This window comes from Osmerus mordax, chromosome 6 (genome assembly GCF_038355195.1).
Source record: "Osmerus mordax isolate fOsmMor3 chromosome 6, fOsmMor3.pri, whole genome shotgun sequence".
Classification (NCBI taxonomy): domain Eukaryota; kingdom Metazoa; phylum Chordata; class Actinopteri; order Osmeriformes; family Osmeridae; genus Osmerus; species Osmerus mordax.
In genome coordinates, this window is record NC_090055.1 from 1,909,403 (window position 1) to 1,928,583 (window position 19,181).

Consider the following 19,181-nt stretch of genomic DNA (forward strand, 5'->3'; position numbering starts at 1 on the left):
AGGCCAGCGAGGCAGCATGGAGGCCAGCGAGGCAGCATGGAGGCCAGCGAGGCAGCATGGAGGCCAGCGAGGCAGCATGGCCCCGCGCTGGCATCAGGACCGCACTTCTCAATATTTAATCTAGGAGCAGCTGCATGGCAACCCACCCCCCACACGGCCTCCATTCAGGCTCAGCGTGGGGCTGGCAGGGGCCGTCTTAGAGCGGATCCCCCAGAAGGACCTGGCAGACCGAGGGACCAGTCAGAATGGAGCCGGGTGTGTCCGTCCCTCCGAAGGATCCATTCTAGAGCCAACCGTTCTCGTGCAGCATCCATTTTCCTGAGCTCAATTTCGTGGGAGGGTGACGGGGGGGGGCGGCCTCCGCTGGGATCCATTTGTGACCCGAGGAGAGACCAGCACAGCTTAGACCGGAGGGTCAAAGCACAACGGTGTGTGGGGCAGAATCAATTTGACTGAACAGCGTGCGTGCGCGCGTGTTCGTGCGCGTGTAAAATTGCAGTATGGAACATGTGGAGTGTGCGTGGGAGGAATAAGCGGCTATCGACTCCCGCTATCACTCCCTAACACCCCCCCCCCCCACTCATTTCCCATGACCTCGTACTCTCTCTGCCTCTGCACTGGCTCTGGTACAGCAGACAGTCTGTAGGCACTCCCCACACACACACACACAGATACAGACAAGGGTGTGTCTGTGTGAGCGTGTGCAAGGGCGTGCATGTGTGTTTGTGTGTGTGTGTGTGTCAGTCATGGGGTCAGTTTTTATTAGGCTCACCTCATCATTCCTCCCGCCCGCGTGTCTGGGGACTGACCTGACCTATATCTCCAGTCGTTCTATTAAGGAAGACCTTCAACAAACCACACGAGGATGGGACGGCTTTGCCCGGCCTCTGTCTGCCCTGGGTATACACACACACACTTTCACCCGTCACCTCAGGAGTGCCGGTCTTCTGTCGGCCCTGGACTAAGTAGGGCAGCTATGGGCTATGAGCCAGGACTGAGTGCCAGTACAAGCATGTTCCACTTAGGCCTCCATTTGCGTTACTAATTCATTATGGACAAACTGTGTCAGCCACACACACTGACGCAATGAGCAGAAAGAGGGCTGCAAGAAGATCAGAAGACTGCGGAGCTATGGAGAAGAGAGGGGTGGAGTAGTCCAGCATATAGGAGCTGGCACACACTAGCATACTCACACACACACGCCATCGATTCTGATGTGTTAAACAGCGTGGCGGGGTCAAAAACTAAACTCTTCCCCGTCTTAACAGCCCATTGGGGAGTCAGCAGGACTGGAACGAATCCAGTACGAGGGCTCCCTATTGGTCGGCTGGCACACAGGGCCGTATTGTTAGCGCTGATAGTTCTGCTGCTGGTGGATCACAAATGGCTGACTGTGTTCTCCAGGCCCTCTCACTGGGGCGGCAGGATGTTGTTACAGCTGCTTCCTGTTTTCAGAGCTTGTGGGGGGTTGGGGGCAACCATTCCAGTTCCCCCACTGCCTCCCAGTTAAGGACGGTGGCCCCAGTGCCCGGAGCCAGCTAGCGGCTAGGTCGCTAAGTCTGTGGCGGCCCAGCTAGGTGGCTAACGTCACAGCACAGTGAGAACGAGAAGGGCCGTTAAGATGACCGGTCGGTTGTGACGCTAAGAAACCAAAGGTGAAGTCTACAGTCTCAACAGCTACTCTCGCCGCGATTGAGACAGATAGGTCGTTAGCCAACGCTAGCCCCTCCGCACAGGGAACCGTGTACACAACATCTTTACAAGGGCTGAAAGTGGAATTTTGCTGAGCAAGCGAAAGGGAACAAATCTGTCGTAAGTCAATCACAGCGCTAATGTCGCGGGGTTGCCAGGCAACAGCACCACCTGCACCGCATGAATCCATCAACCGAGTTCATAACAAGACAGCGACACCCACACACTGTTCCCAGCCCAGTCCTTCCGTTCCACACACACACACACACACACAACAACAGGGGGGGGGGGGGGGGTCAACGCTCTCCTGTTGGCGCCGTGTTGACGTTGCACACACACGCACACACACTCGTGCAAAAGCGTCGCCCTCAGCAGTATGGTCTAATGAGTCATTAAGATGAAACAAATGTGGGCCAGGCTGCTGACAGAAGCAGGCGAGGAGGGGGGGGGGGGGGAATCAATGTTGTTCCAACAACTTCATACGTTTTCTGTGTAAGTCACACACAGACAAGCTTTTGGCCACCCTCAGACACACACACACACACACACACACAGTAATTGACAGCCCCTCCCTCGTCCCAGTGTTCCAGGGTGTCACCACAGCAGAGATAGCAGACAGTTAAGAATGATAACACTGGATGTCTGCTCCCCATCAAACCAGACACCCAGAGAGAGGAGGAGGAGGAGGGGGAACGAGAGACGAGACATACAGTGATAGAGGAGAGAATGGATAGAGATTGAAAAGCTAGAGGGAGAGACACAAAGAGAAAGATAGACACAGAGAGAGAGAGAGAGAGAGAGAGAGAGAGAGAGAGAGAGAGAGAGAGAGAGAGAGAGAGAGAGAGAGAGAGAGAGAGAGAGAGAGAGAGAGAGACAGAGACAGAGACAGAGAAGAGAGAGAGAGAGAGAGACAGAGACAGAGACAGAGACAGAGAGAGAGACAGAGTGAGGTTTCAACAGCAGTCTGTCAGACGGAGTCGGCAGACATCCTGCTACTTGTTGCGGGAAGCTGTGCTCAACACGTGTCCTGGCAGGAGAGTGATGGGCCTGGGGCCTGGTTTAGGGTGCCTGAGCTCGGGCCTGGTTCTGGGGCCTTATTTTGGTGCCTGGACCCTAGGCATAGTTCGGGTTCCCAGGCCTTGCTCCTGGGCAGTGACATGCTGCAGACACATGGGCTCCTACAGGGATGTCAGCAGCACATTCCACTGCTCTGGAGGAGGGCAGGGGAGACCGTGGCACAGGGCCAAGTACCAGCCCAGCACGCTCATACTGAGAGACCCAGAGAAAGACATGGACAAAGACAGAGAGACAGAGAGACCCAGAGAAAGACATGGACAAACAGAGAGACAGAGAGACAGAGAGACAGAGAGACAGAGAGACAGAGAGAGAGAGAGAGAGAGAGAGAGAGAGAGAGAGAGAGAGAGAGAGAGAGAGAGGAGAGAGAGAGAGAGAGAGAGAGAGAGAGAGAGAGAGAGAGAGAGAGAGAGAGAGGAGAAAATGAGAGGAGCCAGAGGATACTAGGATGTTTGGGCAGGGAAGTGGAGGCTTAGCCCCAATCGCTTTCTCTCTCACAAACAGTCAGACTCTGAGACAGAGAGAGAGAGACAGACAGAGAGGGAGGGAGGGAGGCTGCACCGGTGATACAATCCAGCCCACCATCTCCACATAGGGTTTTATTTCTTCCCCTTCATCTCATATCTTTTTTTTTTTTCTCTCCGCGCTTTTTCCCCTTCCATCTCCTCTCCTCGCTCATTCCTGCGGTCTGCGCAAAATAGAGCTTGCAGGAGCGAGAGGAGGAGGAGGAGAGAGATCTCACACAGCTCTCTCAGACAACCCTGCGCTCTACTCCTGAGGTACTGGCACCAACCCAACACTCATTTTCTCCTCCCCCCCCCCTCCTTTCTCTTCTCTCCTCTCAGGCCCGGTGTGAAGGACTGGCTGCTCCTGGGTCAGTGCATCCGTCTGAGAGCGGTGACCTCCACACTGACACAGCAAGACGGGGGCGCAGAGATTACAGATGGACGAGACTCCCCAGCCAAAAGCCGACATTTCTACCGTTGAGACATTGTTTTATCGGGCCAAAATAACACTTCCAGGGTCTAAATGGGGAGTGTGTTTTTGCAGCTAACTGGGGTTCCGGTTGAGGTGTGGTCCGCGGTTAGGGCTGAGGTCGGGGGTTGCGGCTGAGAGTGCAGCAGACGAGAGACACGGCGGCGGCGGCGGCGGCGCCCGTTCACCTTCCCTAGACAAACAGCGGGCTTTCCTTCGCCCTCATTAGCGTTCCCCCGAGACGGGGACAGAGGTCAGAGGTCGAGGAGCCGTCACACGGGAGCTGAAGTGTCGAGCTCCGTCACACGTAGGTGGCATAAAACCCCTCAGCCCATCTGCATGACATTCCACTGGATTAGCCTGAACACACACACACACACACAGATCAGACTGTCGATCAGCCTGCACAGGGATTTCTCGGAGTATTCAGGGTCGCGGTCTTGGTCTGGTACGTTCCTGTGTGTCCAGGGTGATGTTTGGAGACAAGGCGTACTGACTCCGTGATATGGGTCCTCAAAGGTCTCCTCGCGCCGACTGGTATACGAACTGCAGCTGTGCGAACATAAACAGAGGCCCGAACCCACTGACACACACACACACACACACACACACACACACACCACCACACCCGAAAACCCCTCCCCTCCCGCCCACCAACTCACCACCCATACACAAACACACTGGTCGGGTCAACAGGAACACGAGATGGAAGATCCACAAGAAGATGAGGAGAGGTAAGAGGACTGAAGCAGGGCCTTCCTGCTCCCAAACAACTGAGTAGACACAGGGAGAGAGACAGAGAGACACAGAGAGAGAGAGAGAGAGAGAGACATAGAGAGAGACAGAGAGAGAGAGAGACATAGAGAGAGAGACATAGAGAGAGAGAGAGAGAGAGAGAGAGAGAGAGAGAGAGAGAGAGAGAGAGAGAGAGAGAGAGAGAGACATAGAGAGAGAGACAGAGAGAGAGAGAGGAGAGAGAGAGAGGAGAGACAGAGAGAGACAGAGAGAGAGAGAGAGAGAGACAGAGACAGACAGAAGTAAAGGAGAGAGAGGTGAATAACTTGGTGACTCAGAGTCTACTAGAGAGGGAGGGCCGAGCGAGGCTCTGTTCCATTAGTCAGCTCCTACACAGTTTGCTCAGGGAGAATTACAGCACGCTTTAAGCCTATTATCTATTAGCTGCAAAACACAGCATCCTCAACATGGCTTAATGCTGCCACCCACGCAGCCTAGATACTACAGGGAGCTCATATGGCATGAGAGTCTGGACTGGTCTGACCTGGGCTTGCCTGGTCTGGACTAACCTAGTCTGGTCTGGGCTAACCTAGTCTGGTCTGGTCTGGTCTGGTCTGGGCTAACCTAGTCTGGTCTGGGCTAACCTAGTCTGGTCTGGTCTTATCTGGTCAGGTCTGGTCTAGTCTATCTTCAGGGGCTTCTGTGTGGAGTTTGCATGTTGTCCAAATGCTCACATGGGTTTCCTCCGCTAATAACCCCAACTAAAAACACGCAAGGCGCTCTCCTGGCCGGGACATGGGGCAGCACTTGGACTTGACGCCCCGTCGTCCTGACGTGGCTGACCACTGCTCCAGGGTGCCCTCGGAGAGAGGACACAGAGTGGTGTCGGTTGGTGTTGTTGCACCCTGCACGAGTGTGTGTGTGTGTGTCACGTCACCAGATCAATAAAAGTTTATTCTTCCAGTTGAGCAGTTTTTGGGCTACAGGGAGGCTGCGTCGTTACCGGACAAGGCTGATCTGGACTGAGAACATGCTCCTTTCCATTGCTAAACACAAAACCAGGACTGAAACCTGGAGGTCTTCACATGATCCATCGTCCTAGGTTCCTCGAGAGGCACATTCAACACTCAAACCTGTGCTGGATAGACAGGTGGGCAGAGAGGACCGGGGCGTGTGGAGCACAGAGAGACACACAGACACGTGTCGAGGTGCAGGAGGGGAAACACCACCTGGGGAACAATGCAGGAAGCAGGTTGGGTGGGGGAGGGAGGGAGAGGGGGAGGGCGACAGAGAATGGAGAACTTGGCAGCCGTCCAAGCGGACAACTCACAAAGCAACTCTCGCAGGGTGGGCCTCTCTCTCTCCCTCTCTCAAACACACAAGCACAAACAAACACCTCGACGGCAGCCAGTTCAAGCACACCGCTCTGTTGTAGCACAATAGTAGGGCAGGGTCCTGGAGCGTGCCTGGGTGTCTGACGGGGGGGCGGGGGAGACCATACCCTCACTTAACCCTAGCCCCAACCCGGAAAGCCCAGCTTTAGAGTGGATACTTCGGAAGAACCCAACTAGCAAAGCCGCGGCCACCACCATCCATCCAGCTGACCGACATGATCCATCTTCTAAAAAGCCAATGAGGAGGCAGGCTTGAAGAAGGCGAATCAGCAACTCTCCTATAGCCGGGCTTCAACCGAAAAGTAATAGTACTTGGACTTGCGTTGTGCCAGGAATGTCAGTGAGGCGAGCCAATTTACCACAGAGCTGGGTCTTTTACCTTCGACCGAAGAACGGTTCATGCTCAACATCCACAGACGAACATATCAGCCAAGATCTGTGTTTGTTTAATGTTAGGCCTACACCTTTATTTAATACACGTCAGTTAAACAAAGCATCAATATCCACAAATCTAAATCCACCCAGTTCTTTACCATGCTGGGATATTTCAGTCAAAGAGATGGCACTGTATAGTACATATCTATGACTGTACCACAGGACAGAGGATACTGTGTCCAAACTGTCGTGGTGAATTTCAAAACAGGCTACAAAACAAGGCGTTGGTCTCGGGAGTCAGGCCACGAAGGTATTTGCGTCGTCGTGGCGCAAGGTGAGAGGCGTGGACCTCTGCAACCTGAGGAATGCGCCTCTCTCTCGCGTCGGAGGTGGAAACAGAGAGAGGGTGGGGGTCCTCTGTGACATCAGCCATCCGAGTCTGGCCGGAATGTGACTGGATGACATTCCCTCAGGCGTCAGCGACATGGGACCGTGCCGCGCCGCCTCAGTTTCAGGGGACAGAATCAATGGCGTTCGCCGCCGTCTGTTATTGGACCGCACCGATAAAGCTGGCTGTTTGGAACCCAGCCTGGATGACTTGACGGAGCAACAACTGACTCGGACCTCGCCCTGGTAGCTTCGCCTCCTCTTGTCATCCGAGTATCAACATCGCCGGCTTTCCGGAACGGATCTTTGCTTTTGTTTTTGTGGCTGTGTGCCAGTCAAACGTCAGCACGCTGGAGAGCATCTCATTGGCCATGCAGAGACACACAGGTCTGGGAGCGGCTAGTCATGTCTTAAGAGATGTTCACACCCACACACACAGCCAGGATCCTAATGGGACTAATGATCCTATTGTCTCAGTAGTGGAGGGGGCCCCCAGGGGCACCCCAAACACACCCACAACACACTGCTGGGGGAGGTGGCCATTGTGACTGACACACACACACACACACACAAATGGGTGGAGCCAACCGTTCATCCCCTGAGGGAATTGCAGACACGGTTCCAGGCGGAGTGTGTGCATGTGTGTGTGTGTGTGTGACATTGTGTGTGTTGCAGGGGGGGTTAACAAGAGATCGACGGTGACAAATCAGCCGAGCATTCCCTCATTGGTCATACGTGACATCATTATCATGCCCCTCGCCCTTCACGCCATCATTTCACTCACTCACCCCCCCCCCCACCTACTCCTTCTCCTCTGCTCCCCTCTCTCTCCCTACCTCCCTCCCTCCCAGTGACCTCCTGTCGTTCTCTCTTCTACACTAGGTCATTACAGATGCAGGAAGGCCCTGCTAAACCAGGCTTATCCGAGGCATCGCAGCATACGGCTACACATGCAAAGCAGAACCAACCTGGTCTGTTCTGAGGTACTGTTTGTTAGTCTCCCCTTTGTTCCAGCAGTAATCTGGTTGGGCCGTGGCGGGTGTGTGTGTGGTGTGTGTGTGTGTGTGTGTGTAGGCGCAGGAGAACATTAGGGTTGCGGCTTCACTTCCCAAATGAATAAGACAGGGTTAAGTGGATGAGCGCGCACAAATTACCATAATTCCCTGTTGCTGTTAAGTGCTTTGACATAAACACAGTTCACCAGTCAGGGCCTGGACGTGACTGTTGGCAGAATTATGATGTTTAAGCCATCACTGTTGTGTGTCAAGCCTCTCAGTCGAATTTGCAAGGAGGTTTCCGTTTTTGCTCGAGACCGATATCTCAATTGCCCTCTGTAGAAATAGAGAGGATTGGAAACAGTGTCAAATCTTTGTGCTGTCTCTTAGAGAAGGTGTTCTGGTGATGGTGGTGTGTTATTCTAGTCTTGTAGTCCACCCCACTACAGGATACTGAAGAAGGAGAGGGTGGATGAGGCTGGAGAAAAGGTCTGCTGATGCTTCCAAACAGTACAACCTGCAGGCTACATTTTGTGTGTGGTGTTAGTGTGTGTACGTGTATATGTGTGTTTCACAGCCTAGTCCCCACCTGCGGCTTCATTCCGTCCGTCAGGTTATAGGTACACGCCGGCAAATTCCACCGCGGTTCCGTGCTTGGTGCCAGAGTTTCGAGGCGTGCAGGGGAAAAGCAGAGGCGGATTTAGCGGTCGACGACACGCAAAGCATTAGAAGAGGTGCGACTCGCTCTTTCTAACATGCGATGCCCCTTTTGTGGAAGGTACTCGGAGTCCAGCTCCTAACCACTAACCCCCAACCATAACCCATCCGTCACATCCGACAATCATCAATTAAATCAATCCAAGCCAATCAGTCACGTCATCGATCTACGTTTGCAGGGCTGTCTAGCGTGGTGACCTAGAGACGTCTCTGTGTGAAGGGTGGATTGGGTGTTTAGGGGGGCGGGGGCAGTTGGTCTAGGCCTCTCTATGCAGCCCTGGTCTACTCAACTACTAGCAGCCCAAGATATTGCAGAGAGAGAAGGTGGGGGAGGGAGGGGGAGAAAAAGGGGGGGGTTCTCCTGCCTCCTTCCAGCACGCCGACAAACACACACAGGAAACCGTTCTGGGTCAGCGATTGGGCCAGCAGCAACCCACATGACCTCGGCAACATGCAATATTTTTCCTCCTTTGAAAAACACGCACTTTCACTGAATAACATTACCACTCTTCTAATCAAGCCTCAGGGGCAAAAAAAAAAAAAAAAACATAATAAAAACATCCAGAATATAAAGGAGGCTTTTTGTAATAAAGGCTCCAGTGATCCATCAGGGCTGGGGTGCTGTCTCTCTCCAGCCCCTCTCAGAGCGCCGGCATCATTAGCTGCTCCGTCACCGTTAGCGAGCAGCCCTGCTCGCGCTGATTAAAACGGCCCGGGGGGAGGAAGTGAACCAGGAAGAGACTGGCAGCCCATCCAACCACAGCAGGGCTGAGAGAAAAGAGATAGTGTTCCCATTGGCCGAGGAGACAGCATTGTCCCGGGGGGGGGGCGGGGATATGGATCCGTGTATTTGGGCTTTCGGACTATTTGGTCGTGAATACAACCGCCAAATGTTGGTTATCAAAATTTGAGGATGACTCAGTTCGTTGTGGAGGATAGGCTTCTCTCATTGTAGACCCAAATCCTAATAGTAGCTTCTGGAAAAGTCAAGCTCCCAAGTCACGACCTCCCCGTTCTGGCTTGAGGCTCCAACAAACACTCTCCAAATGTAGCCCCCAGCTTGGGAACAACACAGTGGAGCGAAGCAGCGCAGCACAGCAGCCCACAGGCCCACTGGAGCACTGCAGCCAGACTCAGGCTATTTCAGACGCCACCAGAGCCGTGTGAGAAACAAGAGGAAGCATTGAGGAGACGGTCTCCCTCGGGTCACCGAGTCATTCCACACCAACGCTAACGCCAGCACTGGGGGCTAACGCCAGCATTGGGGGCTAACGCCAGCACTGGGGGCTAATGCCAGCACTGGGGGCTCACGCTAGCACTGGGGGCTAATGCTAGCACTGGGGGCTAACGCTAGCACTGGGGGTTACGGGTGGCCTGGACTCATCATAGAAACAACAGCGGTGGTTTTAGTGGCGCTGTGTTGACGAAGGCTCATTTAGTGTGTTGGAACGATTCATAACCAGACGAGTCTTAAACTCCAATGAGTCATAACCCCAAGGAGTTACAGCCTAACCTCAAGGAGCCATTCCCCAAAGAGTCATAACCCACGCTGAACGAGGCTTCATGATCAACTGCCCCCTCCCTGCAGCCAGGCAGGCAGGGGCATATGAGGTGAGGGCTCCCTGAGGTGAGGCAGTTGTCCTGGAGAGGTTGGGGGGGGGGTTGGAGTGAGACCAGCGACAGCCAGGAATGACACCAGCCGCTCCCAGACTCTGCTGACAGAGCCAACAGCAGGCTGCCTCTGAATGTGTGGCTTCAAGTCCCTGGAGCAGAACTGTGATGTGTGCTAGAGAGAGAGACTGATAGAGAGCGAGTGAGAGAGAGCGAGCGAGCGAGAGGACAGACAGTGAAAGAGAGAGAGAGCAACAGAGACCTCGCATGCGTTGTCAAGCCTAGTCTACGCTCATGTGGGTTTCTTCACAGAGATCCGAATGAGGGAATCAGGCCACAGCAGCTCCATGCATGTGTGTGCCAGCCGTCCCCCGACACGACGGCCTCGGCCCCTGTCCAGAGAGACAAGGCACGCACAGTTCCCCAGCCGGGGGCCGGCCCAACAGATGCAGGTCCACGGCTGCGTGGGAATGGACCAGCGCCATCTCCTCTCCCCCTATCAGCTCTCCAGACACCCAGAGCGCTCCAAATCGCCTAGGCCGGGGCTATCTGGGCTCCCAGGGTCCCTGGAACTGATCTTCGTTATCTTGGCCTCTTCTGCTCCTCTCTCTCTCCCCCTCTCCCCCTCTGCTGGAGGGTTGAGACCTGGCGTTTCGACTACACTTCTGCTGACACGGCGCGCCTCGCCACTTCATCCCAGCGGGCCAACATGCGTGACACACAAGACAAGGGGAACATGACAGGGCCACACACCCCACCCCACAACACACACACACACACACCGCCCCCATCCTGTTCCACCGTACTGTAGCATCTGGCTATCCCCTGAGCATGAAACCCCAGCCTTAATCTACTGTATTACAAACAAACTCAGTGACTCCTCTCACACACACACACACACACTGACCTCAATATCAGTTTTTTAAATCAGTAAAGCAAACCCACACGCACACACTGGGCCTTACGCCCTGCGCTTTTATCCCCATCCCAAAAACTCACTAAAAGCTTCCTCTAGTTAACTAGTCCTGCCCCTCCTGAACACAAATGACCAAGCGCCCATCACGCACACACACACACACACACACACACAGGCAGAATGTGGAAGCACGGGGGGGTGATTAGGCGTCCATTTAATCAGAGGGATGAGCTGGTGGTCATCCACCACCAGGGATTAGACAGCCTTAGTAACCTATAGGGGGTCTTGGCCTCATCCTCTACTCACAGACAGGAGAGACACAGACAGACAGAGAGACGGGTAGACTGATCACCAGGACTCCGAGGGATGAGAGACAAGGGAGAGGTCTCACGTCACAGGACAGTGCTCCTGTACCGGAAGAGGCAACGCGTAGACAGAGGGGACAGAATATCCTTCTGTTTCCCAGCGACCTTGCCTGCGACCTTGCCTGCGACGCCCGTGCGACACTTTGCGACGGAGAACGACGGCAAGCAGGTCGAGTCCTCTCGGCGGCTCATCAGGCCTCCCGCGCCGCTCTCTCCGGGACGAGCGCTGGACGTCGACGTGAAAGCTGGGCGCGTTACTCTGCCGCGACGCTCCACACAGGACGGGGTGACGCAGCGCGTGTCCGGATTCCTGCTAATGCACGCCCGCGCGTGCTCTTTACTCATCAGCGTGCGTGCGCGCGCGTCAGTTCCCGGTGCGACGGGAGGGGGAGGGGGGGGCCGGCAGGGCAGGTTTGCTGTTGATGCCGTTCGTTTGGGGATTTGGAGGCTGTTGCATCAGCGAGTGTCCTTGCCGTCGCCCTCCGGTGGATTGGAGCATTACATAAGGGCATTAGCCCTCGTGAAGTGGCGTTCTCTGCGTGTTGGCTTGCTAGCCCTCGGCAGGATTAGACTACAGCCGTGCCCCTGTGCCGAGGAGAAGAGCAAACACAAACACGCTCGCTCGCGCCAGCAGCATCCACACCATGGCAGGGTGGAGGTAAAGAGGCCATGACTGGAAGGGGGAAGAAAAAAACGAGTCGAAAATAAAAGCGACCTTGAATGTGTGCGTGTAGCAGTGCTAGGAATGTGCTGCACCCGTCCTCTATTGCCTCTGAAAACCCCTCAACACACACACACCACGCACACACCATCACGCACACACCATCACACCCAGAACATTAATTTGAGGGCTGAAACGGAAAGGAGGGGTGGAATGTCAACTAGAGGCGGCGTCTGGAGGGAGAGAAGGCATTGGGGGAGGGGAGGAGTGGGGGAGGGAGGAGAGGAGAGGAAGCCAAGCAGTGAGGTGCTGTGTAGGCCTGTCCAGCAGCAATGCCCTCCCCCCCCCCCACCCCCACCCCCCCCCACACACACACGCTCCCACTCATGATCTTTAACCTCAGAATGACCCGTGATTGCAACCACGGGGCGACACAGTGGTCGGCTAATAAGCACAGAAAGGGGGGGGCCTTGTGTGGTGTGTCTGGTGTGTGTGTGGTGTGTGTATGGTCTGCTGTGTGTCATCTGCGTATGTGGTGGGTGTAGCGAGAGCGAGAGTGTGTGGGTCGGGCATAAACCACAGAGCCCTGACAGTCCAGCTGTCCGAAAAGCGCCCTCATTCACAAGCCCTCATTGAGGAGAGACAGGACTCCATAACGTGAACACATCGAGCCAGCAGAGCAGTACGAGACCCACAGGTCCAGCTCTGAGGACAAGCACACACTCTGGAAACCCCCCTGGTCAGGCTGCAGGCCTGGCAGCAGTTGGCTCCATGGATCAGGGGCCAGTATATTTCCTGAGCTCCACTGGTTCTAAGCCATGGTTGGTTCACCACTGCGAGTCTAGTTTATTTGATACAGGCATCTCTCTCTCTCTCTCTCTCTCTCTCTCTCTCTCTCTCTGGTCTACATGACTGCAGCAGACCACAGTGAAGCTGTTATTGTGGAGTGATGGGGGGGGGGGGGGGGGGGGGGTTGCGCACACACACACACACAGAGATAACCAGTCAAGAGCATAGCAACATCGGCAGACATGCAGGGGGAGAAGAGGAGTTCAGTTCGCCAGTTCAAGACCTTCCCCTCGGAAGCTCCCCTCAGAACAACCTTCCTCCTCTCGTCCGCCCTCATCAGGGGGAACAAAAGGCAGCATCCCCAGCCCTCCACCCCCTCACCCCCCACCCCGCTGGAGGGGAGCGCTGGCACGGCTAGCGGAGCAGGCAGCTGCAGGCTCCAGAGGAAGTCTCCTTCATCCATCCTCTCCTGGCTCTCATAGGATTTTTTTCTTCCCATTGTGCCCATTGTAGGGCCGTGGCTCAGATATCACTGCGTACTGAGAACGACTGTGAGTGTGTGTGTGAACTGCTGTGTGCGTGTACGAGTATGTGCCGTTTGAGCTGGTGAGAGCGAGAGAGCGCACGGCACATCAAAGCAGTTGTAGCTCAAATTATGCTCAGCATATCTGAGGGAACATGCATTACATGAACAGCGCTGCAAGATACATGTGACACTATGGTGTGTGTGTGCATATGAGAGAGAGAGAGAGAGAGAGAGAGAGAGAGAGAGAGAGAGAGAGAGAGACAGACAAAGACAGAGAGAGAGAGACAGAGACAGAGACAGAGACAGAGACAGAGAGCAAGAGCGAGAGAGAGCGAGAGCGAGAGAGCAAGGAGAGAGAAAGAGTCAATATGCAGCACGCCAATGATGTGACCTAGTGAGGGTGTGTGAAAGTGACTGTGTGTGTGTGTGTGTGTGTGCACATCTCGGTGTGTGTGATACAAGCTCTGTGAGGAGGTTAGCAAGATGGGCGACTCCTCTGGGTATCCTCGGTTAAGACACACACACACACACACACACACACACAGACGGCTGCCTTTTGACACGCATGTCCCACACATTACTTCTGCATGGCTGTGGATGTAGGTCACAAACACACTACCCCCCGCTGCACACACACACATTCTTTATACACTCCTACTGTAACCGGCACTGACTCACACCCATACCCTGCACTACACCTCACCCACACACACGTATATAAGTACAAAAGCACACTGAAACTATAACCCATAGCCCCAGTGCCCCGCCCCACCCCCAAGACACACACACACACACACACTCACCTCTACCTGACACCGTGAACCACTAAAAGTGCTCAGAGTGGTTGGGCAGGAGGGGAGACAGTGTCGGGGTGTGGTGGAGCGTGCATCTGTGCAAAAAAAGGGACACCCAGTGACGGCGCGTTCGTTCAGTGGACGGACAGACCCGCCCCCCCCCCCCCCCCATGCTATAACGTTGTCCCCTGACCCCCCTCCTCATCCCTCTGGGGCCTGGACACTCCCAGCCAGCACCACCCACCACAACAGCACCCGGGACACGACACATGCAGAGGCTGGGTCATGCTGACGGGAGAGGATCCAGCACCCAAACAGCAGTTGAGGCCCCTCCCTCCCGAGCCCCTCCAGGCTGCAGCCTGCTGCTGAGGTGGCCCGTTACTACTCGAAGGGCTCTCGGGAATTCCAGAAATGTCGAAGCACCCCCCACCACCACCACCACCACACTCACAAGACCGGGTGCCATCCAAACCAGTTCATTAGAGCTGCTATCTGGTGAGGGGGGGAGCTGGCTTCATTGTTTCCAGGAGGCATTGTAGACCTCACTAGTATACAATGACTGTATATTACTGTCATTTGCATCATTAGGGGCGACTCTTTACACTGGCAAGACAAACACACACACACACTTTAGGTCCTACCGGCTTCCACTAGGCAGTAGAGCTTCGAGCAGGTCAGTTCATTCAAGCACGACCCCAGAGTCAGCCCGTTAAAGCAAAGCTCGAACACGACCCAGATAAACCAGGCCCAACTCAGGGGCTTGGTTTGGTCTCACACTCCGCAGCCAGACCCAGGACCATGATGATTGGAGGGAAGCTGTGGTTAGGAGCCGTTTTGGGACGGGGGGGGGGTAGTCTACTGGCCCTGCATGGAAACATGCCTACTTCCTCTATCACATATCCCTTCACACACAGGAAAGAGGTATGAGACTCGGAAAGAACAGAGGCAGAGGGGAGAGAGAGCTACAAAGAGAGAAAGAAAGAGACAGAGATAGAGACAGAGCGAGTGAAAAATAAAGACTCCTATGGAGGACTTCAGAGGACATGCCAACGGACTCCAGCTTTTCTTTCACCCCCCCCCCTCCCTCTCCTCTCCTTCCATGTGTACACCACCTGCATGGCATTATCTGCTGCACATGTAGAGACTTACAAGGCTGCCAGAGAGGCCGAGACAACAGCACACTCTAATGAAAGGCAAACGCCGGGAGAATCCATTAGCTGAGCAACCAAACATCACCCTCCTGTCCAAAACAAATACCTGACCTCCCCCGTCACACACACACACACAGGCCTGCGGAGCCTGGGCTCCGTGAGCTTGACACACAGCCGACCGTCAGAGGCGCTGATCAAGGCAAACAGGGGGCCACCAGACTAGCTGTAGGAGAGGAGTCTGTGTGGGTGTGTGTGTGTGTGTGTGTGTGTGTGTGTGTGTGTGTGTGTTGAGCAGGTAAGCTCAAGCGTGAGGGACAGAAAGAAGTAGGTAGAGGTACGAAATGCGAACCGGGGAGTAAAAAACACACACACAAAAAAAATTAAAAATAAAAGGAGGGCGAGAGAGATTGGAGGACGTCCATTACCGTCGGCCTGGCTCCCGTTCATGCTCTCCGTGCTGGACTGGGAGCCGGCCGCTCCGCCCCGCCTCCCGGGGCCCCTCCAGAGGGGCCGCGCGCTGCAGGGGCTGCCCAGCGGCGTGGACGTGGCCCCGCCGCCGTCCCTCCGGGAGAAGATGCCGCTGAAGAAGCGCACCAGGCGCCTCTCGTGGCCGCTGGAGCGCCCGCCCGCCCCCCTCAGGAAGCCCTCCTTCTCCGCCACGCTCTTCTCCGACAGCTGCAGGAGGTCGCTGTTGTCCAGCGTGCGGTTCTTTCCCCGGGCCCGCTCCCGCCGGCCCGCCTCCTCCAGGGCCGGGTCGGCCCTGTTCAACACGGCTCCCACCTCCAGGGTGTTCCTCTTCCTCTCCGGCGGGTCCGACTCGCCGTAGCTGGGGTTCCGGAGGACCGTGGCGGCGGCGGCGGGCTCGTCGGCCCCTCCTCCTCCTCCTCCGCGGGCCGCCTCGTCGCGGCCGATGCACCCGGAGCTGCTGTGGTGCTTGTCCCTGGAGAGGGCGCGGATGCGGAGCAGCTCGCCGCCCGTCCAGTGGCGGAAGCTGAAGCTGCGGCGCAGCAGGCCGGGGGGTCTCTTCGGGGGGGGGGTGGTCTCGGGGGGGGCGGCGGCCGCCTTGGCCGCCTTGCCGTTGCTCTTGGGCGGCCCGGCGGCGCTACCGTCCCCGTTGGCGGGCGCCTCCGTGGTCCTTTCTTCCGTGCTCTTGGCCTTGAGGAGGCGTTGCTTTTTGTGGACGCCGCCGTTCTCGCCGTTGGCGGCGGGCGCTTTCGAGGTCGGGTCCTTCTCGGCGCGGGTGTCTCCCTGAATCCTGGCCATGTCCCTGGACCCTTCCTGTGCCCCACTTACCCCATCATGCGCGTTCTGGCTCTGTGGTGAAATGTTTTCCGAAGTTCCCTTACCATCTCCTGTCACGGGGCTGGTCGCCGTTTCCTTTAAGTCCTTGTGTAAATGATGCACCTTCCTGGACAATTTGAGTCTCCCCAGTTCCAGCTGGCCAGTGCTAAACGTCCTGAAATTCCTCATGTTGTTGTGCGAGGAGAAATCGTCCGATTCATCATCGACCTCTCTCAACTCCTCGAGCAAGCAACTCCTCTGAATCTCCGAGGAGCCCTCGCGACGGTAAGCGCCCACTTTGGGATTCTCGATGCGTCGCTGCGCAGAAGCGCTTCCATCCTGCAAGCTTTCTTTTTTAACCAAGGTGAGAGAGATCCGGTACACGGTTTTCCTTTGTGGCGTTCCTCGATCCATCCTGTCAGCGTAGTTACCGTCAAGTACGTACATTCTTTAGAGGCATGAACTGAAACACGCTGAATACACAAGTGAGACAGACGCGACTCTGTGAAGACAGATGGTGTTCACCGGCGCTCCGAAGACGTAGAATTATAACTGGCAATGACTGGAAAGGAATATTCCTATTCATACCAATATCTGCAGTAAAGAAATATTGAATTTTTCTCTTATCCAGATGTTAAATTCACTGATTAATACTGCGTCGTAAATTGCTTCCTAGTGGATTTCAGCTGCAAACAAACAAGCACAGCGTCTTCATTTAGCGCATGTCCGGCTTCACGAGCTGCGAGGCTTCCATCAAAATTCCTACCGTCCTGTCAAAATATACTTTTCCCAGAGTGATGTAATCCACTCATTCCAAAACCACTCTGACATTAGGGTCCGGGAAATTGTGAAGTTATTGCTGTAATATCACCCTCGACTGTCCACCTCTTATTTTAGAAAACACATTATTGCCACCACTGTATTCCAATCGGAGTGCGACGTCTCCCATTGTGTTCGTGCATCTCCCGCAGCGAAGCCAGCTTGCTCTCTAGCACTGATTAAGTGGTTTTGTTTTCATCGCTGTTTATCCGATTGTGATTCAAATGAGGAATTGACATGCGAAACCAAGCTCCACTCTCACTGACAATTATCCACTGAAACGGAGAAACGTAGCCAGCCACCGTCCCATATCCCCCTTTTCCTCTCTCTCCTCACTTCACACTCAAGAGAGGGACACGGATCATCCAGCAGAAGAGCAGACCGGAAGCAAAACATGGAACACGACTTGGAACGGATCGACATGCACTTTTAAACATAGGTCTGTCACAAAATATCTTATTCGCAAATTGGTAAGCACTTACTATATTTGGGGTAAATAAATGAATACAAAGGCCAGCTGTGTGTTAAAATTAAGAATATAACAGTCTACTGAAAATTTATCACGGGACTTTGAAATCCACGACGGGATTTCCAGCTGTTAAAGCTATGCCTGGGGGTGGAGCATGCCCCCTTTCTTTCTGTCTATCAAGATCTTTAAAGCCCACCCGCGCTGGCCTACCTACACAAATGATAGGGATAGTGATTAAATGAGTGGATTCACCTGCGAGCGTAACATCTGTCGCATAAAGTCAAATATTGTTTGAAATCTACAGTTACGAGTCAATATAGCCTAACGCACTCATGCGCCAAATCAACGCGCCAATATTATAAAAGTAAATGTGCTTTTCAAACAGTTTGACAAGCTGCGAAACTAAAACAGCGTCAATCTCCAAAACCGTTTTTAATAATTTTTTTAAAAAGTAGAATCTTCCGAATTAAACATAGGCCTATCCTTCAAATAGAAATAACATCCACTCAAATTGTGTTTCTGGCCTGATATCAAACAACTAGCCTACACTGTGTTTCAATAAGGCTTCAAAACACACATAAATATATACAAACAAGTTCTGAAGTGGCCGCGCCCTCCAAACACAAACACACCTCAGCCCTTTCCTCCAGCTAGTTATCCCGCTATTTCACCCTTTCCTCAGCTCACCCCTCTGGTCTCCAGAGAGGGGCGGTGGGTGTTGGAGATTACTTCTTATCTCCACCCGCGATCCCCACAGCCTCTCCCTTTCGCCTTCAAGTTCGGCCTGACATTTTCTGGATCATTCAGATTAAGGGAGATTAGAGAAGGCTGATGAGCACCTTAGTCTCTCCCTGATATTCCGCACACACAATCTTTTCATCCAGTTCTTCCATTTCGCTCTACCATTCGCTCCTTGAGAATAGACAGAGAGAGAGAGGGAGGGGGGGATTTGGAACTGCAATATTAACAGCAGGTTGGTGCACCTCCACAGTGTGTTTGTATATTACAGAGACGAGGCAGGTGTTATTTGAAGATATGTACCAGTACTGGTATAACGTGTAGGTCCTGCTAGTCTGGGCAATATACCGTTCATCCTTCCGCTTCTGTACCTGTGTTGCAACCCTCAATGTACACACACACGCACACCCTTCCTTCTACTCTGCATCTCTCTCATCACTGACAAAGCTGCCATTTCGACAGTCCCAGCACACAACTCACTCTGGTGCTCTTTTAACCGGGGAGTAATTGAAGTGGCTCAGGCCTATTGGAGGAGCCCATAGTCGTGAGAGCATCTCCAGCGCGGCGGGGCTACATTACACGCCCGTGTCGGCTCAGAGCAGCGACTTCAAACGCACCTCTCTCGCCTTTTATCACGGCGGAGAGTTCTGTCACCAGTCACGCGGTATAGCAGAGAGCCCTGAGGACTCGGGAGTACGTATAGACCGTCAGATGTGA

General features: G+C 54.3%; 1 protein-coding gene across 1 annotated transcript in view; it reads right to left on the minus strand.

Moving 5' to 3' along the window:
• The window catches only part of LOC136943863 (arf-GAP with GTPase, ANK repeat and PH domain-containing protein 2-like), a 37,074-nt gene extending 20,189 nt beyond the window's left edge, over window positions 1-16,885 (minus strand). The window contains exon 1 of the mRNA XM_067237346.1: window positions 15,583-16,885. Coding sequence (XP_067093447.1) covers window positions 15,583-16,885 — 1,303 coding nt within the window. The remainder of the gene's footprint in view (window positions 1-15,582) is intronic.
• Window positions 16,886-19,181: the final 2,296 nt, after the last annotated feature.